Genomic DNA, 26,089 nt, shown 5'->3' with positions numbered 1-26,089 from the left:
CAGGACATCAGCAACAAATCCGAAGCCAATTACAACTACTGCTGTACTCAGTGCCCACTTTTCCTTATGTATACTAGTGCAAAAGCTGATATTCAAGCTGAAAAGATTAATTAAGTATTTTCTTACTACTACTACTTCATTTCAATACTAGTTTGCTACAACAGCATCGGGGAAAACCTTTGTAACACGGGTAAATTATTTTCCTACGAACGAAGTTCTCCTTAACAAGTATGAAGTTATTGATGAACACATCACCACACATCTACATTATTCACTGTTATACTTATTGAAAACTGCAAATTTGTACAAGCTGAGACATTGCAAGACTGCTAAAGGATATCCTAGCTGGATTTGGTGTACACACAGAGAAAAATACTGTACTAGGTTTATGAGTTGCAAATGATTTCTGCAGAATTAAAATGATACTCTAATACCTTGCAAAAAAATATAAATAAGAACTAAATAAGATCTTTTTATAAGGCTAGATTCGAGCTGTGGCTTTTATTTATTTGTGTCACCAGGCAATTTTATCTAACGAACTACTGGTAATGGCAGTGACTCCTTTCCCTGCAGAAAATTTGCACTCTGCTTGGTGCAACTTCAACTACTAACAATGCCAGCAGAGGTGCTAAGAGTTCCTATGAACAGGTACGAGAGGTCTGCACAGCTTCACCTTCCTTGTTATTTTTCAGCTGAGTGTGCTTTTGATACACCACATGACAGAATTATTTTAATGAAATAAGATTACATTTATTCCAAGAGTAAAATAAAGCAAACAAAAAAGTCCTTACTTCTTGATTGTGTTTAATGGTTAATTCTAATTTTTCTTTCTTAGCTTGACAGAGTTTCCTTCTCAGGTCTTCAGCCGTGTCGAATTCTGATTCATTGGTATTTTGTAGTAACTGTGACTCACTCTTGGCATTATGTAAGCTGCAAAATATGAATGTTTTCAAAAAACATGAGTATTCCTTTTACATTTTAATGCTCCCTTATTTCAATGATCAGATTGTGAGCCCAAAGTTCTAAACATTCACTTAATTAAACTTATGCCACACAGTTGTTGTCGTACTATTGCTCTCTGAAAAAAGGGTTATATACAATTGCTTATTGTACAAGATATGAGAGATGTAGCAGCAGGAACTTAAAACAGATACGCACTTTGGATTTCCCCAAGTTGATTTAAGCATAACATGCTTTTTATTTTTTTTTCATTACTTTTATTATTCATTCAATAAACTTTCAGGATGTTTAAAAAACATCATTCCAACCACTTACATTAAAATGACTAGCAAGTTTTTGTCTGTCTCCTGCACTAAAGAGGCATTTTTTAACATGAATTACCATCTCAAAACCACCTCTGTCATGAAACAAATGCACATATGTGGAACAGAAATCACTTTTCCACATTTTTTTCTTCAAAGATAGATACATTTAAACCATACACACACAACTGATCACAAACACGTACAAATTAAAGGTCTAGTCCTCTAAAATACCCAGTATCTTCATGTCCACTACTATTTCAGTTAAAAGAAAATCTACTTGGCAGTTAACAGGATCAGCCCTTGAGCACCACAAGCAATATTAAAATCACCAAAACACACTTTTATATGTAGAGTGAAAAATAAGTATAAAAATACATATTCAATTAAAATAAACTATCTTGATAGTCTTATGTGCAATTATTGTAACTTCAAACAGGATAACTTTTAAATTACGTCAGGAGTTAAAAATCAGTTTTCATACTCTTTTATATATGTCAGTTCTCACATTATTTTATATGTAAGACTGGCTGCAATAATTAGTTGCTCCACACAAAAGCACAAGTTGTCAGGATCACTAAATATGAAATACACTGTAAAGAGAAACATGATTAAATTAACCACAAAGTCGGCATCATTTCATACAGAACCGAAAATACTAAAATAGCTTACCTTTGTCTACATGAAGTCTTAAGTATTAATTAAAGAAATGAGTCTACCAGGATTTAATTTTTTGTCTTTTCTAAATAAAAAATGACCACTTTACCCCTGTTTGTGCACAGGCACCATCAACATTTTCCACAACCGAGAGCTCTACCTGATGATACATGTTTTCTCACATAAGTTGACTAGCAAAAAAGACACAAATGTCACGAACAAGGGGAACAGTAATTTAGATTGTGTTGCCTTTGAAGACATTAATAATAACAAAGGATGAAATTTCAGTTTTTTAGCTGCAGCCTATAAATATTTTATAATTTAATAAATACTAAGTCTATTTCCATTTAAAAACAAGATGGACTTCATCTATGAGATCAGAATAATTGTGTGTCATCAGTAATTGTTCCACAGGGTGCCATGTACTGCAAGAAAACCACAAGCATATTATTAGGTTTCAGTGTTTACTATGGGAGTCATACCCAAAGGAACCAACAGGACTCAAAGGGCAAAAGACCAGCAACAAGGTAAGTAAAATCACGTATCATTATTTTATGCGACTCTTAGCTACTGCAGTAAGAAGACATGGTGGTAAGTCAAGCAGGAAATAAGAAGGATCTGAACAGCCAGAGCACCTGTAAACTGTATAAAAGCTTGTTTGTAGACATCATATAATAGGTTTGGGAGACCTTTATTTTTCTGTGGCTGGGGAAAACAAAGATGAAAGAAAGGCAAGTAATCTTATTCAGAGATGATGCAAGAAGTATTGATCTCAACTAAAGATAGCTAAAGGCCAGATAGCATCAAAGGCAGCAAAGCATGGGTTAAGGAGAAAAACAGAACTCAAACTGAAAACTGGGGAGGACTAGGGCAAAGAAACAAGGGTTATGGAAAGGGTAACCATTTTGTTAGTTTGCAGGCAGCAGGGAGGTTGTTTTGCTTCTTTAAACCTGGTGATATTTAATACTTCTTAGATGGAGAGCACACTGAATGCAAGCAAAGGAATGAGTACTTTTTGTTAAGTCAATTAAAAAACACCTTTAAATCTTTAAGTACATGACATTGGTTTGTATGGCAACCAGCTTTAAAGAAAACTGTTCCTTCCAACTCCTCTATTAATTATCCAGGAAAAAAAAAAAAAGATCACAATGGAGATATCTACACAATAAAACTTACTCAGTGGAAAATTTAACTGTGATTAACTGTTCTGCTTAACTGGACTGGGGCAGGGGAGGGGGAGTGTGGGCAGAGGGGACCAAAACACAAACAAGTTAGAAAACATCACAAGTAATACCAAATTAGGGACATTACAGAAATGAAAAAGAACATTAAGACACAACAGCACAACAGTAACTACTGGGGAAAAAAGCATTAAAAGCCTTTTTAAAATAGTATTTTCTGCACAGCTTCTAAGCTCACAATGCCACTACCGAAAAATTAAAAATATAAAGCAGAAAACACTAATTTTGTTCTTAGTTTAGAATCAAATTGAATCAGCTACTTTTTTAAAAACAAACAAACAAAACAACACCCCCAAGGGAATATTACTATGTAAACCCTCTCATTATTTTATTTGTCTATTTAAAACATTTTCAAATAAAATAGAGGTTAGCCTTAAGAATTCTTATTTCTGTGATATTTTCTTTAATCATCACAGAGCCACCAGCTTTATGAAAGCTTCATACTACCTATTGTAGGAGATTCTTGCTTCCATATTCATATTACAAGTAGAAGTGCTACAAGCACAAAGCTCTTGGAAGCTTAAATCAAAGACAACGAACCACACAAAATCCCTGGAAAGTTTCACAGCATGTATGATTTGCAGTCTTACAGGAATTCAAAGAATGCTTGTACTTCCATTTTCATATATTAATAGCTCATCGATTATTGGTTTGAGCTAAAATACCTATTTTACCAACTACACCTTTTATCTAAGACACCATTTTTAGTAGTACTTTAAGATTCTTCAAGAAAGCATATAAGAAGGTGACATAGCTTTTGAGTTCTACATTGCAGAATGACTTTCTGTAACTTAAAAACTTTAAATTCCCATTCACTTCACAAGTCAGCTAGTTACAGTGAACATAGAACGCTGCAGAAAAACAGTTTTTCACTAGCTTTTCTTCCACATCTAGCAGAGTATGTAGAGAATTTTGTAATAGAGAGAAATTTTCTTTCATTTATTACCTAGCAGTGGAATCTAGCTAAACTTCCCCAGCTGAAGGAGTAGTCTGCAGTCTGATTTCCTAACCAAAGTCCATACTCAGGGAATTTTGCTGTTCCTATATATAATTGGCAGTTTTGTATAATCAGGCTTTAGTGACAAATACCTCTCACAGCTAAGATAAACAGACTGAATTAAAGCTTACTTTATTTGTGCCAAAGATGAAACACATATCAGGTTATAAAAAATAACAGCTATGTGCAAGGCTTAAAGCCGACATCTACCACCTCAGATAATGCAGAAAACCATTCTGTAACACCAGGTCAGCGTTCCTAACTGCAGACAGGAACTCCTTCTATCTCTAAGTCACATCTCCTACGGTCGTGTGAGAATTCTTGCACATCAGATGGCCAGTATGCACCCCTTCAAGAAAATCTTTTCATCTCACGACTATATTGACATGGCACAGCTTGCATGTACCACACCATATCTGATTCTTCTTCAGTCTGAATTACATAATTTCAGGGATCTAGAAAATAAACGACAAAAACATGAACCATATTACTAGATGTAAAAATACAGATGTGGAGCTCACCATTTAGCTTCCGTGACAGCGCAGCTGACTGGAGAGGACAAACTCATGACGTCCAATATGCAGCTTTTTAAGTCTATAAATGCTGGAGAACAAACGTCATCTTCGAACATGTATACTTTTAGTTGGCAAGCATCAAAGGTTACTCTTTTCCGTATCACGAAACCATTAAAACCTGTAACAGAGACATGCTTCAGTTTATTTGGCAACATAATAAAAGAATAATTTGTTAACACTCATGAACAGTTACTGAACAGTGTTACTACTACGTCATGTGAACAACTACCACCAACTGTAATTTCACATCAGTTGTAGTCAAAAAAGAGAATTGTCCTGCTAGTCCTCTAAGCCTGAATACTGTAGACAAAAAAAGAATATATTCTGTAGAGTATCCACTGCCAGGGTTTTAAGAAAGGTATGAACAAAAGGTGTTATGTTTGCATAGATTGTTCCCCTACATTCCCTATTCCTCTAAGCGGATCACAAACTCCATTTTTCTTCAAAATAATTTTTTAAATAAGTCAATATCCAAGGTTTGCTGTCTAATAGCACCCTTTAACATAGTAAGTCTTCTAACTGTTTCATAAACCTGGAATTTTCTATTTCAATGTATTTTTATTGTATTAGATACATCAGCAATATTTAGGGGTATACAGGAGGAATATTAAATAGAACTATAATTCAGCTCACCTTTAGAAGAAACTCACTAATTTAGTCTTACTGATAAAAAGAAAGAAATACAGATAACATAACATACACCTCAAAAAAACTGCAAGATTTACTTCCAGTTGAATAGCAAACTCATTTATGGGTTCTTTCCATTAATTAAAGCAAGGTAACATGAAGAATAAGCTGTATTCAACAGTCAAGATTAATGAGCCATGAACTTTGCTTTTGAACTCCACAGCAGATGAACATCCATACTAAATTCCAAAACAAGGAACTAGCCTGGACTCCATCTTTACCATCTCTGGCTTGCAGCCACGTGTTTGCCATTTCTGTCAGAGTGAACACAGAAGTACTTGGTGTAATATATTAACTATAAACTGGTTTTGTTCATTCCAGTAGCCAATAATCTGCACTAGAAATACGAAGAAGAAAAAAATGTACTTCTGCTTCAAACTATAATTTTAACAGAACATGCAGCAAGAATAAATGTATTATTTCTAAAACCTTTTTTTTTTTTATACAGAAAAGCATAACAACTGGTGCCCAGGGTTATCATATTGCTTTATATTAAAATATGCAGTTATTGCAAAGTATCTTCAATATCAAGTGGAGTAATATGGGAAGAAAAGTACAACAAAGGCTAACAGGTTGCTTCAGTTTCTTAATAAAAAATATCTAGATGTATCATTTGTGATTTTTAAGATCTACCCATCAGAATTCACTTTGGTACCTGTGTTCATAAGCCTCAAAACGTGAAACTACCATACAACTGTCACCCACACTCCTAGAGAAAGCAACACAGCTTTCTTTCCATCTCAACTGAGAAAACAGTTGAAGACCTGAAAGTATAGACAAGCCTGTGATAGAATTGCTAGGCACACATTAAGGCCCATTAAATAATTAGTAACTTGCAAACTAAAAACTCCCATTTTATATGACAGAAGAACAATCCTGACAGAGTATTTGTAGCATTGTGCTCAACAAAGATCAACTCCTTGGATAAAAAGAAATTGTGATACTAGGGTATGGGAAACTATGCCTCTCTCAACTGTGCCAAATTTTCACATTACAATGTAGCTCTGAACACTGAGAAACTAGTTTTTCATACCGCCCTTCTAAGCTTTATTGCAACCCGCACCAAAATCTCACAATGAACAGCAGAAAAAAATAGGTATAACTAAAAGACTTTCTCACAAGTCTGTTCTGTCACCTCAAGAATAGAATTCATTAACTGTACCCAACAATGAGTAGCCGCAGTGAAAAAAAAAAAATCTTAGTCTCAAAACATAATCAAAATGTACTCTGTCACATCCACATCATCCTCCAGTTGCAAAACTACCCGAAATTACTCTGAAGTTACATAGAAGGAAAGAAAAAAAAAAAATCTAAAGAATGTTTTCTGGGAATGCTAATGATTTTGAATATGCAACCTTCCTCTGTTAAAATATGTATCAATAGCTAGTTTGTTAGCACATAAATGTATACACTCCAAAAGCATGCTATTTCACTTACGGAGAAAAGTATTCAAGTGGCATGGAATGGCTCGTAAGAGCCCCACAACTAAACAAAACTGTATAAGAAGTGCTCGTTGGAGGAGTCAATACGTTTGATGGGGATTACCTACAAAACTGGTGTCATATTCTCCTCATGAACTTCTGAATATGCTTAACTAACTTTAGCAAGGCCACTGATTTAGACTGGATATAAGAAAGAAATTCTTTACTGTGAGGGTGATGAGACACTGGAACAGGTTGCCCAGAGAAGGTCTGCGTGCCCCCTCCCTGGAAGCGTTCCAGGCCAGGCTGGACGGGGCTTTGAGCAACCTGGTCTAGTGAAAATGTCCCGGCCCATGGCAGGAGGGTAGAACTCCATGATCTTTGAAGGTCCCTTCCAGCCCAAACCGTTCTATCATCGAGACTACGCAAAACAAAACTAACCATGACCTTAAGATGTACTACTTTAAAACATACACAGCCAGGCGTAACTAACATATCTGCACTGGAAGCTATGAAAACTCACCAGCAGTTGTTTCAGCTGAAAGAATCACTAGGTTTTCATTAACGCGGACCAGAATTTTTTGCAAGCTAAAAATCAAAGCAACACCATCACTTCCCTAGGCTCACACCAAGGATGTCACTGGTTTAAGCGCCCGCGGCACCCGTGGCTCAGACGGTGTGTCTGGCAGGCCGGAGCCAAGCGCGGCGCGCAGGCGGCAGAAGGGAGAGCGGCGGCGGCAGCGTCAGGCTGGGCGGCAGCTCAGGACAGGGCTCCCGCAACGCCCCGGCTCGGCTGCCGGCAGCCACCCGAAAACCGCCGCCAGCGAGAAACGAGCACGGAGCTCCGCCGCCGCGGCCGGGCGCTCCGTCCACCGAGCGCCGCCAGCCCGCTGGTGCCGTGCAGAACGGCCCGACGGCCCTCCGGGCGGCCGGAGGGACTGACGCCGCCGCGGCAGGCCGCCACCGAGCCCTGCGCCAGGCGCCCGCCCCGCCGAGCCGAGCTGCTGCCGCCGCCGGCCCCGCGCCCCCGCTCCGCGCGGCCGTTAGGGCCCGGAGGGAACGACGCCGCCACGCCACGCCCCGCCCCGCCGCGCGCCGGGCCTTCCCAACGGCGACTTCCGGCTGCGGCGGCGGGGCGGCGGCTCCGCCCACGCCTGGAAAGCGGCGCGCGGCTGAGCGCGCGGGGAGCCCCGGCAAGGGGGGGGGCACCGCGCATGCGCGGAGGCGGGCGCGGCGGCCCCGCAGCGGCCGCGCGCCGCCTCGGGCTCCCGCTTCGGCTTCGCGCCCTGGCGGCCCCGCGGTTTCTGCCGCCATCGCGGCTTCCCCCTGAGGACTTGTGCCTCGTCCCGCTTAGGAGTTGCTTGGGGGCCACCCGAGTGCTTGCGAGTCTCCTCGGCCACCGCCGGCTGCGGGCAGCCAGGCCGCTCCGGCGCTGGGAGCGTGGCCCTGCCCCCGTCCCGCGGCTGCTGGCCTCCGGGCACTGGGCAGTGCCGGCCGTGCGTTAGGGATACTGAATCCCTAAAATCAGTAATAGGGAATATATGCATGGGAAGTGAAAATGACCAACTAAGGTGAACGCCGGACTGAGGCTTGAATGTCCTCAAACCCAGGGCGGCGCGTGCTTCACCCAGATGATCTCGAAGGAGAAACGGGTACTGATGTTGAAAGGCGGTGGGACAAAGCCACAGCGGGGGGGGTAATGGGGGAGATGGGTAACGCGGTTACCGCTCCCCTTCTGTTTGCCTCACTGCACGAATGGAAGTGTTCTTGCGGAGCATCTCCTCAGCCGAGATCTCAGGCCCCGCGTGTAAGATGTATGATGTCAAACAACAGCACAAGAGGCTGAATAAAATCCACTCTACAGCATCCTAGAAAAATGGACAAGGTATTCTTCTGGAAAGTCTGTCACAGGCTGAAGGGAGTTAAAACAATCTCAAGTTAACATGTTCAATAACTACCATTGACGTCGTAAGTAGATACACATTATGACGTTAGTAACAAGTAATTTGAAAGGTACTATTTATACATACTCTCTACTGTTGATACATGACCTCAATTTCCACAGGCCATAAGAAATCTGGTTCCTCTTGCATGAGCAAAATTGTATTAAAGCTATCATGAACCACACTTGGAAAAGCATCAGTAAGATAGTCTCTTAAAAGAACATTGGTCTGCATCTGAAGAAGAAAAATGTATCATGATGTCCACAGATCACCAGGTTATCTAGGAAAATATATAATCCACGAATGACCAAGTTAATCTTAGAAAATATACAGTCCAAAAATGACCAGGTTATTTGAGAACACACAGTCCAGTCCAGAGGATGATCAAGTCACCTGAGAGACAATAATATACTGACGGACAGTGCACAGAGTGGGCGCATATGGAAACACAGAAAAAAAAAAAAATCTTCTGTGGGAAACTGAGTTATCCTTGTCTACAGAGGGGATTACATAATTTAACTGTAATCAAAGTTGAGCCCAAGTAATAGCGTAGGTGGGGACATGTAAAGATCGGATATATAAGACTCCAGCGAGCTTACACCGTGTTCCTTCAGTGCTGGGTATGCAGCACCCATCAGTCTGATGGGCTGCGTGTACTGTACTGCTGCTTATGTAAGTACTGTTTTCTCATCACTACGGGGAGCTGTGCTGCATTACCTGTTCTCGGGTTTTCTAGGCTGTATTCGGTGTGGTAACCCCCTCTCCAGCTTTGGTGTGACTGTTGAATTTGGATGCAACAACTGGAAACAAGCAGAACAAAGTCTTAACCTTTCTTTACTTCAGACTTTTGAATCTAAAGGTCTCTGATTTTATAACGTCAAAAAATCTAGAGAGAAATAATATTAGCAGTTTAAATTAAAACATAGTTTATACTTATGTATATATTTTTATAGAAACACATAAAAATCGTTGGGGCTTTTCTTCTAGTTGGAATTCCCCAATAGGAGCAAAATTACGCTAAAGATAGTTATTTATGAAGTTAAAATTAGCTTATATTAACCACAGAGCTACAGTTGGTCCTCACTCAGGAAAACACTCATACTGAATTCAAAGTACAGCTAATTGCTTTGGCTTACAGGTCAGCATGACTGACTTTGTGATTGCAAGTACTGCCATACCACTGAAGGTGCCCTATCAGTCTCTATTCCAAAGTTGTTTCCTCTTGCTTATAACTGCAAAAATACCACTTTGGGCTAAGGTTTTCTAAGATGCGTCGTGAAGTATAGCCTGATACTGATATCCTTCAAGGTACAGATTGAAGTTTTAACTGCAAGAGACAAAAAACTCCACAATATTTTACACCCTATAAGTCTCAAAACTTCATTTCTAGTTTGTGGCCTGATTGGTATGATTGGCTTTTAGCCGTGGTTTTGCTACTTCTGCACCATGCAGTTATTTTAAACGTTTTGTGCCTAATCAAGGAAGTTCTTTGCCCAGGTGCACAAAATTGGAAGATTTCATTACGTTGCAGTTCTTTTAAAAAGAGCATGGCATTTTTTTGCTGATCAAAAATACTACAGTGAACAGGGCTTCCTCTCTGCTGTTGGCTGATAAGCAGTCAAAAATTGAACATGATGAAAAATGGCCTCGGCTAATGAAGAAATACAAATTATGGGATAATATGGAAGGAATCATAGAGATTTAACACCGTGTCTGCAAGTGTCTGCAAGTTCTGATGGGCTTTGGCACCATAATAGCTTACCAGATACTGAACCAAGAAGATGAGTTTATCTGCCGAAAATAACACATGTATCATTTTTTACCTTGTTTCACAAAAATTACTTTAGACACAATACTGCAGTTGCATGCATGTCACTAAACAAACAGCTTTCCTTCCTCCCACACTGAAAAATACATCTCACATATATGCTGTCTTAGGCATTTCTTCACAGTTCAAGCAATATTTTGGTCTAAAAGCTACATATATTCAGGATGTATGTTTTTTTAAGAAAGGTGGAAACAAATCAGAGTTGTATCACACATGGAATTCAACATTAACTTATTTCTTATTCTTCAGAGAGACCTGTTCATGATGTGTTTCGAAAGAGCGCTTGATGTTCCGGAAAAAGGAGCGGACAATGTGGTGCTTCAGTATGGGTCTGGCCTTGGCAGAGCAAGAAGCAACTGCTTCACTTGCAGGCAGGATACCAGCCTGCTGCTTTGCAGTGCGACCTACCCCACACCTGCAGGAAATCAACTGGAACGGCTGTTTCAAACAGGCAAGCTCAAGACCTACAGCTCCTCACGGGAAGAACTGTTTTTCACCTCTGAAGTTCATTTACAGCTTGTAACAACTTAACGTGTATCAGTGCACTGACCTCTTACTCGGGCGTCAGGTGGCAGGTCTGGCTGAAGCTCTACAGATTCTGTCATTCAAAATGAAACCGTTTGCTAAAAAATGCGGATATGCTCCTTAAAGTTGAATAGCATCAGTATGGCATGTTACTCTCCTTCAAGTACAGTGCCTGGATTGGAAAATATACATTTTTTTTTTCTTTCTGTTACGTCTGTACTTGAACAGTTCAACCTTACGTTTACTTAACACGTACAAATGAGCCTGACTTCACACAAAATATAACTTGTTCAAACAATTTTATTTTTCACCATTTAAATAAAATTTTACTTTGTTTTCTTTACCTTTAAAAAATGCTCTAGTCACATTAGTCTCTTTTGAAGAACACCCTACTTTTGTATTCAACCAAGTCATCTTGAGTTTCTTTCTTAATTAGGAAAAAAAAGAAGTATTTTCAGCTGCTCTTCGCTGATTTTAATACAAGGTGCAAAGCTGCTGACTCCTGAGAAATGTCAGATTCAAAAGACTGTTTCCAAAGGCTGAGGAAATTAGAAGGTCCTCATGAGATTCCAAAAGCATTGCTTTGAAACTAAAATAGGAACTTATTTAATCTGAGATGGAAGACAAATGTTAACTATATGATTTACAGAGTAGTGACTTAGCTAAGAAAATCCCTGCTGATTGTCCATTCCCGGATAGCAAAATATTAATATACACAGTTTTTGCAGTACTCAACACTTTCTCATTTAGGGAAAAATATGAATCTTTATGTATTGCTGAAATAGCAATGATTCAATGCAGTGCAATAAGGACTTACGTATCTGCCAATGCAGATACAATTTCTACCACTGTCCAACTTTTATCTTCCTCTAAACAGTTCTAGATGTACAGTCTACCTTAGTCTTATTTTTTTTAAACAACTTTTGCCCCAAGTGGTCATCTATTTCTGCATAGGAAGAAAGTTTTTTTCCCAGTCTAATATGTTGACGATCTTCTATTTTCTGATGAGCTCTTGTCTAACCCTGTAGAAACTTGATATTTATGTCAGGGATATGAGCTTCACTGCCTCCAAGAAAATCAACCAAATTTAACATGTTTAAGCCACTGGAAAACAGCAGTTTGCTCCTGCTCCACAGAGATGAAGTAAAGTTTTGCAGTTAACATTTACAAACGACCTTTTTGCATTTGAGGAGAAGAGAGCCTAGAACAAAGCACAGCTTGCTCTGTGGCAACTGCAGTTGGTGTTTTGGGCCTGACTTGAGTTTCAGTATCAAAACTGAAAGCAGTAAGATGACTCTTCCCACAAGGACTCATCTTTGTCTGCAAGTAGGATGGAGGGCAGCTGGCAGAAAACGGGCCTGTAGAACTTGTGCATCAGGCTGCATGCCAAGGGTGAGTGCTCAAGCACAACACGGCTAGGCCTGCCTCTGTGGGGCAATGTAATCGTGTGGGAAGTAGCTTTTTGTGCCACTACTCTTACAGCCTTTTGCTATTTTTGGCCCCCGTGTTAGCACAAACATAGGGTGCAGCGACTTGCAGGCGGTGCCGTGAGGGACCGTCAGACAGGGGCAAAGCCCCATGGAGCTGACAGGCTGGCTGGTCTTTGACGCAGAGGGAGAAGGACGAGACCCAAGAGGGCAGGCAGGCAGGGAGAAAGAAGCTGTTGAGCGAAAATCTGAGGTCTTCTGTTTGAGGAAGGGTATTTGTGGGGGGAAGCGTGGGGAGGCAGGAGTGGTGCCGTGACCAGCTGACGGGCAGGGGCAGGAGAGGAGGGCGCCGTGGCCGAGATGCTGGGAGAGCGAGCTTAATACTGGCAGGTAAACAAGCCAGGAGAGAGCAGACATGGAGAGGACAAGGGGAGTGACACAAAGTCTGAATTAACAGTAGTCCCAATTAAAAAACAAACAACAAAAAACCAACAGGAGTTACGGCGACGAAGTTGTGGGTAAGAAGTCTGTAGACTTAAAGGGACTGGAACCGTGTTTTGCTGATGCTGGGGGAGGTGAAGGCGTCGGGAAAAGCAAGTAGGAGCGCGCCGGGAACACGAGCGGCTCTGGAAGCCCGGGAAAGGGAGGCCTCCGCAACGGTGCCGGCCGGGCGGGAGGAACACAAAGGGACCGGCGCGGACAAGCGCGCCCGGCCATTTTACAAGCGAGGGCGGTCATCATTCGCGGCCTGCAGTCTGTGAACGGGGCGACACTCGGGGCCGGGCGGGGCGGGAAGGGCCCCCGCCCCCGCGCAAGGCCCCCGACTCCGGCGCTGGGGACAGCCACTCTCGGCGGGCAGCTGCGACGGACGCGCCGCGTGGCCGCGGGCCAGGCCCGTCCCGGGCCGGCCGCACCGGGCCGCGGCGGCAGCGCCGGGCGCAGCGCGGCTCGGACCCGCGCGCCCGGGGGCGGGCGAGGGAGAGGGAGCGGGGCGGCACGCGGCGGAGCGACGTCCCCGCCTCGCCCCGCCCCCCGCCGCCGCGGCGGCGGCCGCCGCTGCGACCGGGGGGGGGCCGCACCGCTCCGGCCCCGCCCCCTCCCCCCGCCGCGGCAGGCGGAACGGGCCACTTCCCGCGCCGAAGGGGGAGCGGGGAGCGGAGCGAGCCCCGCTCCCTCCCTCGCGGCCGGGGGTGGGCGCGCGCCTGCTTCTCGTGGCTGCCGCGCTCGCCCTCAGGCGCGGGGGCGGGAGGAGCCCCGGCGCCTGCTTGCGGCAGGGCCTGCGCTGACCGCCCCCCGGCACCCCCCGCCGCACGGTTGCGGCGTGCCGGTTGGTACCGCCCCGCCTGGCGGGAGGAGGGAGCGCGGCCGTGTCTCCCGCGGCGGCGGCGGCGGCGGCTGCTGCTGCTGCTGCTGCAGGCGGAGGTGGGCTGCGGGCTGGGCGCCAGCGTGGTGGGTAGCGAGGCGCCAGACCGCCGCGGCTGAGGCGGCGGGCGGGCGGGCGGGCGGGCGGGCGAGGGAGGGAGGGAGGGCAGGCGGGCAGGCGGAGTTTGGCTTCCGCGCCCCCCGCCCCGCTTCCGCGCCATCGCGCCTTATATGCGGGGGGGCGGGCGGGCGGCGCATCCCTGTGGCGGGAGCCGTGTCGGCTGGGGAAGGGGGAGCCTCGGCCGCGGCGGGCGAAGAGCCGAGCCGAGCCGTGCGGGAGTGGGCGGGCGCTCCTGGCTGCGTGCGGCCCGGCCCGCGTGGGTACGTGCGTGGCGTCGGTGCCGCGGGTGGGGGCTGCGGGCGCGACCGTTGGGCTCCGGGGGGCTTTCGGCGGGGCGAGGGGCGGGCGCGGCGTGCCCCCGCTGCCGGTCGGTGGGCCGCCCGCCTTGCGGAGCGCGTTGTTGACGTCCCTCCCCTGTTGCCCTTGTCTCCGCTCCCCCGCCCCGGTGTGTTTATCCCGGCAGCGGGACCTCGGGCGGCTGGCAGCGCCTCGGCGGCGGGGGCTGGCGGTGCGGACCCCTCCCCTCGGCCCAGTTCGCCTGGCGGCAGCGGGCGTCACGTCGGTGGGAAAACATGAGCCGAGATTTCAAACCCGGAGACTTGATCTTTGCCAAGATGAAAGGTTATCCCCATTGGCCGGCCAGGGTAAGGCACCCCCCTCCCCTGCGGGCCGCGACGCCTCCTGCTCGGTACCTGGCCCCCGCACCCGCCCCTCCCGCCCCCCCTCCCGCCGTCCCAGCCCCGGTTGCCCGGAGCGTTTCCGAGCACCTGCGGAGGGCGACGCGGCTCGGCCGTGTTGCGCCTTCGGCCGCCCCCGTGGGAGGGCGGGCAGGGCAGCGCCGCGCTGCCCGGGTCGGAGGCGACTTCTCCATCGCATTGCAGGTCCCGCGCTCTCGTTTGCTGTTGCCCCACGCTTCTCTGTACGTCGCCTCTCCTGTAACAAATAGCCCTCTCCAGTAGTCGTTAGTTGTCCTAATTTGCATAACTTAGCTTTTAGGTGCTCTATGGTAGTGTGATGGGGGAGCTGTGCAAGCACCTCACGGTACAGTAATACTGTTCCCAAATAACTGCTCTTTTCTACAAAAGAAAAATACGGGAGTTATAGCAGGGTTACTCTTTACGTTTAAAGTCAGCTATTCCTACACTGCTTCCTGTAGGATAAGCGAAGTGTATGTGATAAGTTGTCCAGTCCTTTGTCGCATTCTCTCTGCTCCCTTGGAAGAGGCACGGCAGGTTCTGTGGCTGCTGTAGGTCATTTGCTCGTTGTGGGAATGTAGATAAAAGACCAATTATGAGATGTTTAGCTAAGATGCTGGCTTAAGAATTGTTTTGTTTTTTTTAAAGTTTATTGCCCTTTCCTTTTTGTAGCACTTGACATTTGGGCTTGGGCAAGTTACTAGCTCAGCGTAAGGGCAGGAAGTCTTGCTATTGCTTTTGCTGAAAGAGGGGTGGTATTTGGATGGAACGGAATTGTGCTTTTTACCTGTAGCACACCATGTCTCTCCTTTTAAAGAAAGTGGTCATGTGAAAAGTGTTGCTGTAACATGAAACGTGTTGTCACTTCCTATTGTTGCTAATGCTGTCTTTGATTCTGCTGTATTTTTTAACATAGAGTTAAAAAGAGATCTTCAGACCTGCTTTACTTCTCTGTAGCTTTTTTTTTTTTTTTGCTTTTTTTAATGCTTAATGCTTTTACTTAGTTCCCCCTAGACTGTTCTTAACTGTTACTGAACTTTAATTGTAGTCTGTCTTTTCCTTAGGTGGATGAAGTTCCTGATGGAGCAGTAAAGCCTCCTACGAATAAAATGCCTATTTTCTTTTTTGGCACCCATGAGACGTAAGTCCTTTATATTTAAGGGTCACATTTCTTTCATTGTAGAATGCTGTGACAAGAACTTAACGACTTGTCTGAAGGTAGTGTACTTTATAATATTCAGTAGCAGACCAGCTCTTCCTAAATTACTCTCTTTTGACAAGATGTGCTTCTCTAACATTTGGTTAAGCTATTGCAGGCAATGGTAGACCATAACTGTACCATGTACACCTTCCTCCTCCTCAGAAGAAAAAAAAAAAATCCTACCCACACTGGTATGACTGATAGGTTTTTCTTTCTTCGGTAATGGACTTTAATTATAGTCCTGTATATCCTCAAAATTCTCGACAATACATTCTCAAAGAAAGTGAAACAAGGCTGAGAACAATGAAATAGGCAATTTTGAGAAACAGACGACTAATCATGTATTGGTTATTGGGTTTTTTTTCTGGAGAGGTTTGGGGCTGTGGATGTTGGGGTTTTATAAGATCTGGAGAGGAAAATGAGGAAGTGCAGTTAGCTTTATACCTGTGAACCTGCAAAATAGCTATCTTTGGGTACTTGCAGCAATGCTAGCATTTTGCAATCATAGAACATTTGCTTTGAGGGACTGTATTTCTTCCACTGCTAAATTTGATTGTAAATATGCTGGGTTTTATGCAGTTCTGTCTTTTTGAAAATTATCATGTTACTTTATAGCATGCCTGGTTGTCTTAGTGTAGATTTCTAAGACTTCAAATTCAGTGCTACATTTGTTGTCTGGTTTGTTTAAAAAAAAAAGACAAAAAAACAAAACAAACAAAAAACCCAACCTATAATGGTGTTTTTTAGACACTGCTGTTTTTCTTAATAAAATGGCAAATGGTATGTAAGCAGATCAGAGATAGAAGTGTTGTTTATACAAGTGCTCTGTTTCTTGCATTTTCTGGACAGGTCTTGGTTTTTTTCTTCATCTTATTAAATATCTATTGAAATCTCTTTAATCTGGTGCTTCACATCTGTCTTTTAGTAAGCCATGCTAAGACAAGATACATTGCCCCTCTTGAATTAAAGAGCAAGCATCCTCTACTCTCTCTGATGTTACTTGGCTCTATTTTTAAGAAGTGATTTCCCTGTGAAAAAGATTTCTATATGCTTGGCTCATACACCCATGCGTTTCTTTAACTGTTCTCATTTTTCAGTAAATCTTTCAGTGGCTCAGTTTTTGTAGTTGGGGGATTTTTTTTGTGTGTATGTAGTTTTGTGGGTTAAAGAGGCGTTCCTGGAATTTGATTCAAGGTTGCGAGGTTTGACTCTTGTCCCTTTCTTTAAATGATAATTTTAAACAATGCAGCAGGTTACCTTTTTCTTAATTTTGTTTTTTTTCCCTAGCTGAATTTTTTTTTTTGGCAGCTGAAAACACAGTATTGCTTTGATCCTGTCCCTGGTAATATCTGTCATTCTGGATTGTACTGGAGTTTTGTGCAGTTGTAAGTAAGTTCAGGCACACAGATTGACTATAAGGGAGACAGAAAGAACTCCTTATCTAAAGCTTTAAGAATATGTTTGCAAATTTTGAGAAGCATCATGGCCAATTTTAAATTTAGCTTAGGCTCCTAAGACATGCTGGGGTTTGGAAGTTATCTTTTTTGGTAGTTTACATGGGTAAATTTGAAATGTCTATTCCTCATTCCTTGATATTCTTACAAAATAAAGCTTTATTGTGATCTGGGTTTCGTTAGGCTGTGGGTTCAGGTTTACTACATTTCAGAGATCCATACAATAGAAGATAAACTTCTTATCTCTGTTTCGTTCACATTGCAAAGTACAGGATGTTCCATGACCCAGCTGTCTTGTGGCATTTGTTCTTTAAGCATGTCGCTTACATTGTGCTCCTTAGGATGGTAACAGGTGAAACTTCCATGCTTCTTGACCTTGCTTATTGTTGCTTACGGCAGATACCTGTAAGTAACAATAGGAAGGCGCAGATCAGGTAAAAAAGGAGAATGCTGTTCCATGGCATTTAATTTTGTTTAGGTTTGTAGCTGTAAATAGTGGTGTAGTGATCCATCAGGAATTAGGTAGAGCTAACAATTTTCTGTACTTTTTAATGGGAATTAAAATAAATCTGGTAAACTTGATCTACACTGTTCTTCTCACAGTTCAAGTCACTCACCTGTGCAAAGTTAGACACTATGTACCTTCAGCACATTAGTAGTCTGTACGTGTACAATCTGTCTTGCTGTAAGTAGCGGCAACTCTAAAAATCCAGGTAACCAGTTCAATCATGCTAAAAAATCCTTCTATATAAAGGCTGACATTTTCTAGATGCGTGGACAGTTACAGTAGGAAAGGAGGAGCTATGGCGAAAAACAAAACTAAGACTTCTTACTTGGTTTTTAGGAATAATATTAATTCAGTTTTGCAGATTCCTATAAACAAGTATAAACTTCAATTGCTATTGTTGATTTTTCTCTAAGTTTTGGTAAAACACAACTAAATGTTTTGCTACCTGTGTGCAGTGAACAGATATGTGCTTCTTAAAATATGCTTTGGGAATTTGGTTGAGGTTTGTTCTGTTTGTTTCCATACTGTCTTAATGCAGCAACAGTACCCTTTCCTAAAAGAGAGTAATAAAATAGATACTATTTTAATAAAAGCTTTATTTGGATCCATTGTGCCAGTCAGTCACATCAGTGCAAATTTTGGTTAGTTACAGACAAACAGAAGGTCACACTGAACTCTAGTTTCTGGACCCTATATGTTAGGGTAATCTCTCTTAATTTTGATATTTTTGTTGTTGTTGTTCCCTTTTCTTTTTGGTACATGGATATTTAACTACAGCAACCCTGTAAACTACGTGACGTTTTCACAGTAGCTGGTTCGTGGTGTTTTTCAAAGCCTGAGCAATATGGGTAGAGGCTTACAGACCTTGGAAAAATGCTTTCCTTCAGGGAATAGGGAAGAAAGGAGGCAATGTTTCCCATTTTCATCCTGCCTGGTTTCTGTTTGTTTCCTTCCCCATCCTTTTGGTCTGGATAAGTAGGCTTTGCAGGTGCATGTTTTCCGCACTGGCTGAATCCTCTCTAACCACGTCTTGCGAAGAGGTGGGTGATTTGCAGTCTAATGTGTCACAGTGACTTGCTTAATACTTCATACACATAGGTGAGTGTTTTACTGCTGGAGTAGGAAATGTTTAAGCTTTATAGATGATGATATGTTCTTTTTTTTTTTTTTTTTTTGTTTACTACGGTGTAAGTCTCAAGTAGCGCTTTTTAAAGATGATGAAGAAAACAGGGCAGTGGAGCTTAGAAGTATCTAACTTTTCCATGAGCCGATACTTTAGAAAGCAAATATCTGCAACTTTTGAAATAGTTGGATCTAACATATATGCAATCAGACAAAGCTGTGTGTAGGCACAGAGCAAAAATAAGAATGTACCACCAAAGTGTTGTCTTTTTCTGTTAGCAGCATATGGATTGCCACAGTGAAATCCTAACTTGCCAGGTCATGAAAGTAGAGCAGGAATTAAACAGTCTTTGATGTTGTTCAGCATAAACCAGAATATTGGTTCTCAGTAATATGTTACCTTATTTTCCTGAGTCTAGCTTAGAGAAGCTAGTAGTGTGGATACTGTGACTTTGACATATAAGAAAAGCTACTAGGCTAAAAGCTTTAGTTACGCAGCTTACAGTAGGGGTAGTGCTATGCAGGAGCGTTGTTTGTTTGTCTGACAAAGATGCACAGGCAGCGTTAAGACCTCTACTACAAGAGTAGCTGAAACAAAAATCAATTTTTTTTAATGTTTACTTCACAAAAGAAGATTGGGGGAGAAACTTAAAATAAGGAACAGTTTTTAAAGTATTGGTTAAGTTGCATAAATCAAGTGATGAGGTCCTGTTGTCACACCCTGAAAAATACTGAATTAATGCTGAATTACATAGCGTACTTACAAAGATGTGGCAAGTCAGTGTACTCAAGTGTTGCTTCTTTGTGTCCAGTACACTAAAAATTATTCTTTTCTGTTTTAACTGCATTATTTTTAATTTAATAACTCTGAAAGATTTTCTTTGTTAGCTTGGAGCCATTTCTTCTTTAAATTGTTCTCTCGCCTTACATTGTCTGGATTCACGGATTCTTTATTCTTAACATTTAAGCCTGATTTTTTTCTAAGGAAGCAATTGCTCTTTCTGTTTGTTTACCAGATACTCTTGTTTTTAATTGTTCTGGGTCACAGCAGTTGGTGGTCCTATCAACTGCAATCTCAAGATGCAGCATCAGCTGTTTCTTGCCCAGATGCTCAACACCCTGGGAAGGAGGGGGTCCATATATGTGGTGGCAGTAATGGAAAACTTGGGCTGTTGAAGGCAAAAGTTGATGAAACTAAAGACGCTTATGTAGCAGAATTAGTTGTTGCAGTAGTAATGAATTTCATATCTTAATAACATTAGGTGCTTACTTCTCCTTTGAAAAAGCTAACGATTTAAAACGTGGAATTTTGTTCTTTTTGTTCTTTCACTTCTTAAGGGCATTTTTGGGACCAAAGGACATATTCCCTTACTCTGAAAATAAAGATAAATACGGCAAACCAAATAAAAGAAAAGGTTTTAATGAAGGGTTGTGGGAAATCGACAACAATCCCAAAGTGAAGTTCTCTCATCAGCAGGTAAGTTATGCGAAATCTGCAAATCTTTGTTGCTATACTGTTGCGGGGGGAAGAAGGCAATGAGTATTTCCTTGCAGTAGGGTAATGAATTATTGTTGGCATTCAACTGCAGGTTAGACCAATTTTTTTTTTTTTAATTTTATTTTTAGTTGATCTCTGGTATTAATAGCATAAGAGATGGGGGGTGTTGTTTAACTGGAGACATCTGCTTATTATGGTAAGCTCATGAGGGATCATGTTGAGAGTTTCAGAGTACAAGGCTAAGTTTAACACTTTTTACAGTACACATCAAGTTTTATTTATAACTATATATATACACTTACTTGTTTATTCTTATAGCTGTGTATATTCCTAAGATACTTACCTTTGGAACTGTGTGACTATGCTTGAAAAGAGGGTAGTTTTCTGGATTCTCAGTCACTCTACTTTCTGTCCTCTAAACACAGGTGCTTTTTTCCACAAATATCCTTGTAAGATTTCAGTACATGCTTTCTTAGTGTATTTTCCTTCGAGTGGTTGGAAGCAGTGTGATGCTTGCCTTTTGCCCCCCAACTGTAACATGATTTGCTTGATTCAGTGTTTGTCCATCAGTAGTGCCTCGTTTCTTGCCCTCTTGGTAAATCATCCAAGCTTGAACTGGAGCTATGCGGTGCTACCCATAAAAAGACCCAAATTTAATCTGAAGACAAAGAAATTGTCTTGCTCATGTTGTCTTTGCCTACCTGCTCTGAACATCCTGTAGCCTCTTGGGTTTGCTATGTACACTGGACACTGATCACGTACTGGGGCCTCTAGGCAATGCTGCAGTGACAATAAGAAGAATTGGTATCTTTTGGTATTACTTGCTCTTTCACAACATGCCAGATTGCCATTTCAGCACCAGTTAATCCCTGCTGCATAAGATATCCCAAGTTACTGTGTTTCTAGTTTGAAGGAGAATGTGGATAAAGAGTTAAGGAGTTTCTGATGTAGAGTTAAGAGATAAGATGATGTACTCCAGATGTACACTTTTTCTGCTCCAGGATATGGAAAGATGCTAATCTCCTCATCACAGTGGGAAGGGCTGTATTAATAAGGGACAGATTCTTTCTCCCACTATAAAATATGAGTCGGTACACCTTCTCACTCTTCTTTGTGACAGTTCAGGAGATATGCTCTGTGGGTGGCTGAGGCAGTTGTGAACCGTACCTGAGTTGCATGTTACCAGTCATTCTAACATGGTGAAAATCTGGGTATAAACAATCAACAGTAACAAGCTTGTCTAATATTTTGTTTCACAGCAGGAATCAGTAACTTCAATTAAGCAGTGCTCTGGGTTGCTTTTGTTGCATCTCAGACACTTGGAAATACATTTCCAGTTGGAAATACATAAAACGTGCTGCTGAGAGATGCACACAGACTGCGGGGTAGTCCTTTACCCCTTTTGAGTTCTATTCAGACACGTCAGCTTTGATGATTGCTCTTTCACAGGCTCTTTTCTGTGAATTCATCAAGTTCTCTCTAGCGCCATTGGGTTGTTCTTTGTCATTTTTTCCCCACTATTTATTAAGGAGAAAAAAAAGGTTTTCTTTCCACAAGTCATATTTAAAATCTGTTCATATAAGGGAGCCTTAAAATTACTGGAAGAGGAATCTTTTCTTAGTAGGGATGTTTTAATTGGAGTGCTATGTCCAGTTCTGGGCTATACAGTACAAGAGAGACATGAACATGCTGGAGAGAGAGTCCCACAAAGGGCCACGAAGATGATGGACTGGACCATCTCTGCTATGAGGAAAGGCTGAGAGAGCTGGGACTGTTCAGCCCTGGGGGCTCAGAGGTGATCTCATCAATGTATAGAAATAACCTGAAGTGAGGGTGCCAAGAGACAGAGCCAGGCTCTCTGCAGTGACAGTAACAGGACCGGAGGCAATGGGCATCAACATAGGAGGTTCCTTCTGAACGTCAGGATGCACTTTTTCACTGTGATGACGGAGCACTGGCACAGGTTGCCCAGGGACGTTGTGGAGTCTCCGTCCGTGGAGATATTCAAGAGCCATTTGGACATGGTCCTGGTCAGCCGGCTCTAGGTGGCCCTGCTTGAGCAGGAGGGTTGGACCAGATTGAGTGACAGAATGAACGAAGTAATGCAGTAGACTTGTGCAAATTTTCTTCTGAATTTTCACCTTAACTTTAGAAAACCTTTATTTTCATAGCCTTTTCTTTCTATCCTGTGCTATGCATTGTTAAAAGCAAGTTTTATTTGGAGCAAATCAAGCCCTTAGGATTTAGCCAGCTCTTGTTTTTCGGTTGTGAGCCGTTCTTGTTGGTGCTAAAGGAGTACGTCTGCAAATGGCTGGCTAGATTTGACATTCTGTAAAGTAAATCAGGGTGTAAAACAGGCAGAGTGAGTGTTACCTTTACTGAAATAAAACCACCAGAAAGGGTCTACTTCAGGCGTAGTTTCTTTGATCATCTTTGATATCAGGTCAATCAGTCATGAATCTTCCATGTTTTTTTCACGAAGCACTACCTTTTGGGTTTAATTCTTAGAATTGAAATATTATGTCACTGTTCTGCCAAAGATTGTAGATAAGATGGAGTAACATCCCACTTTTCCAAGAACGAGAATATTGTCCTGTGATGTTTGTTTTTTGTTTTGGTTTTACTTGTGTTGTGGTTTAACTCCAGTCAGCAACTGAGCACCACACAGCTGCTCGCTCACCCTTCCCCTGCCCCCAGTGGGATGGGGGAGAGAATCGGGGGGGGGGGGGGGGGGAAACAAACAAACAAACTGTGGGTTGAGATAAAGACAGCTTAGTAGGACAGCAGAGGAAGAGAAAATAATTACCATAATAGTAATAATAATGATAAAAGAATATACAAAACAAGTGATGCACAGTGCAGTTGCTCACCACCTGCTGACCGATCCCCAGCCCATCCCCAAGCAGCAATCACTGCCCCTGGCCAGCTCCTCCCAGTTTATATACTGAGCATGACATCATAGGTATGGAATAGCCCTTTGGCCAGTCTGGGTCAGCTGTCCTGGCTGTGCCCCCTCCCAGCTTCTTGTGCGCCGGGCAGAGCAGGGGAAGCTGAAAAGTCCTCGACCAGTGTAAGCACTGCTCAGCAACACGTAAAACATGAGTGTGTTGTCAACATTATTCTCATCCTAAATCCAAAACACAGCACTATACCAGCTGCTAGGAAGAAAATTAACTCTATCCCAGCCAAAACCAGGACAACTTGTTTCAGCTTATGTGCTGAAGTGAGCCTTAATTCTTTAGTACTTTGCAGGGTAACATGGTTCACAGTGATGAGACTTCAGAGGTACATTATTGCATGTTCTTGGTGGTTCCCTTGGCATTTGACTATGTTGCAGCTTTCCTCTTCGTGAGGATGTTGCCTTAGCATCCTGTTCTCAAAGCTGGAGGAATGAGTGTGTACAGTTTCTGCCTCCTAGTAATATGGGAACGATGCGTATCTGCTTGCTAACAGTCTCTGTGGTTGTCTTAATTAACAGTGAAGGGTTTTTTGAGGGGTAGGGCTTCTGGATGTTTTAGTCAGGGAAGGAAGGGAAGTTGAAGAGTGCTTGATGTAGATACTTAGTTTTATTGGGAGTTTATGGGGAAGCTTGTACCTGTTTTAAGGGTAGCAGAGTGGTTGAAATCGGCTTCTGAGGCCCCACATTCCCATCTTTGCCAAAGAGGCATACAGCACAGGCAACAAAACATTCATGTCAGAGAATTTGGCACAATTTAGCGAATTCACATAAGCTTGTAGTTATAGATTCTGATAATGAGAAACAAAGACAGACAGACACTTGGAGAAACATACCTCAGCTTCCCTCCAGCCCCCTCTGCTCCCACCTCGCTGGTCTCCAGTCCCCTCACCGCACATCACAGTCAGGCCCTTGGGCGAGGCGACGGCGACGCAGGAGACTGAGGCTGGTGTGTAGTGGTTACTTTGCTTTTGCTATTCCTCTCCGCTTACTCAGCGGCTCAGGCGTGGGCTCCTCCATGGGCTGCAGTCCCCTCAGAGCTGTGCCTTCTGCCTCTGCTCGGGCAACCTCTCTGGGCTGGAGTCTGGCTTGGGCGGCTCCTCGTGTGCCTCCTCTTCCCAGCATCCCTCCTGCCCTGGCATCTCTTTTGCCTCTGCGTCCCTCATGCCCTGCCCAGGCGGCTTCTCTGTGCGTCAGCATCCCCCTTCAGCAGCGTCTCTCCAGCCCTTCTCGGCCAGCTGCTCTTCTCTTCAGCGACTCTCTCCCGTGGTTGTTCTGGCCAGGCGCCACGCGCTCTCCGGTGGGCGCAGTTGGGTGTGTGGTGGTGGGCCAGCTCGCCGGCTGTAGAGCCAGCTGGGGCCGGTGGTGCCCGGCGCGGGGCAGTCCCGTACCAGGTTCCATACAGGTCACCGGCGCCAGCACCTGCCAGCTGTTGCCCCGGTGCAGTGTGTGAGAGAAGGTGAGCGCAGGCAGCGAGCGATCTTGGAAGTGAAGGCAAGTAGTTACGAAGACTGAGAGGAAAGGTAACATAAGTGTACAGATAGGCGAAGACACGATTTTCCCAACAACGTTTTAAAGTAGAATAGTGTATTACGGCCTAGTAGTACGTTGAAGTATTCAGTACACGTTAGCGAATGGCCCAGTGTTTTTCAGCTGAGGTCTTGGAGACGAGTGAATGTGTCTTAAGATATTCCTTGATCTCTGTTTGATCTACATACAATTCTTTGATTTTTAAAAAAAGATTTTTAGAGTTGAGTGAAGCACAGTTACTGGACGGTAGCAGGGAAGGCGGTTTAGTTGTAAGAGCGTAAAAACTCAGGGTGAATAGGTAATTTTGTGTTTGGCTGCACAGCAGATAAGGTCAGAGGTGGGTGGGTAATCACATGGAGATGTTGGCAAAATCAAGCTTTTATTCTGGATACAAGATGATATTAAAGTGACAGACTTGTCAGCTATTCATATAGAGGGATTCACTCATAATTCTTTCTTTCTTTCTATCTTTTCACTGGGCATATTTTGTCTTGGTAAGTTGTTCTGAGAGCCACGTTTTCTGTTTAACTGCCAGAACTGGCTGGAATGTTCTGAAAGCAGTATTTATACTTTGCAGATGTTGCTTGTAACTGCAAGTAAAGGAGGTGGAGGGCAGAAGGGAGCATGTGGCTTGGGCTTAAATGCAAAACCACTTCCTCAGTGGGGGGGGAAATTAAAGAGTCAGGGGAGTTCTGCCAGCTTTGTTTGAAGGAGCTAATATTTAAGACTGAGAATGCTATCCACAATGTAATGGAATAAAAAAAGAGTAATTTTGGGTTTACCTCTCTTTTTCCATGTTTTTGAATTTAATTATTTAGCTTTTATTATAATTTTTTTTCTGCTCATGTTTTCGGGAACAGGTAGTTGGCTTACTTAGGATTGATAGCTTACTTAGAAATGCACTTCTTGGCAGGAGCATCACAACTTGCATTTGACCAAAATCAACTTCTTTTTTCCAATTATACGTAAGAAAAGCCTTACATTGCACTATTTTTAGTGTGAGAATAAGTTCTTACAGCGTTACAGCTTAGAAGTTTGATAATGAAAATGCAATTTAAACTGGAAAGTGTGGAAATTAA

The 26,089-nt window shown here is 43.2% G+C and overlaps 2 protein-coding genes across 6 annotated transcripts in view; one reads left to right on the top strand and one right to left on the bottom strand.

Annotated features, from left to right (window-relative positions):
* The window catches only part of CCDC171 (coiled-coil domain containing 171), a 158,146-nt gene extending 150,316 nt beyond the window's left edge, over window positions 1-7,830 (bottom strand). The window contains 3 exon segments of the mRNA XM_082336783.1: window positions 792-930; window positions 4,679-4,850; window positions 7,364-7,830. Of these exon segments, the coding sequence (XP_082192909.1) occupies window positions 792-930; window positions 4,679-4,788 (249 nt within the window). The 5' untranslated portion in view covers window positions 4,789-4,850; window positions 7,364-7,830.
* A 4,678-nt stretch (window positions 7,831-12,508) lies between these two features.
* The window catches only part of PSIP1 (PC4 and SRSF1 interacting protein 1), a 42,615-nt gene continuing 29,034 nt past the window's right edge, over window positions 12,509-26,089 (top strand). Inside the window, exons 1-4 of one of the 5 annotated variants that reach the window (XM_082337358.1) lie at window positions 12,509-12,528; window positions 14,510-14,690; window positions 15,806-15,882; window positions 20,365-20,503. In XM_082337358.1, the coding sequence (XP_082193484.1) occupies window positions 14,619-14,690; window positions 15,806-15,882; window positions 20,365-20,503 (288 nt within the window). In that variant the 5' untranslated portion in view covers window positions 12,509-12,528; window positions 14,510-14,618. Of the gene's footprint in view, window positions 12,529-13,802; window positions 14,013-14,286; window positions 14,307-14,509; window positions 14,691-15,805; window positions 15,883-20,364; window positions 20,504-26,089 lie in introns of those variants that run through there. The other 4 variants (XM_082337359.1, XM_082337355.1, XM_082337356.1 and 1 more) reach the window with 4 other exon arrangements.

Source organism: Platalea leucorodia, assembly GCF_965183815.1.
Source record: "Platalea leucorodia genome assembly, chromosome: Z".
Taxonomy (NCBI): domain Eukaryota; kingdom Metazoa; phylum Chordata; class Aves; order Pelecaniformes; family Threskiornithidae; genus Platalea; species Platalea leucorodia.
Note: the sequence above shows the minus strand (reverse complement) of the source record. Positions and strands in the feature narration are given on the sequence as shown.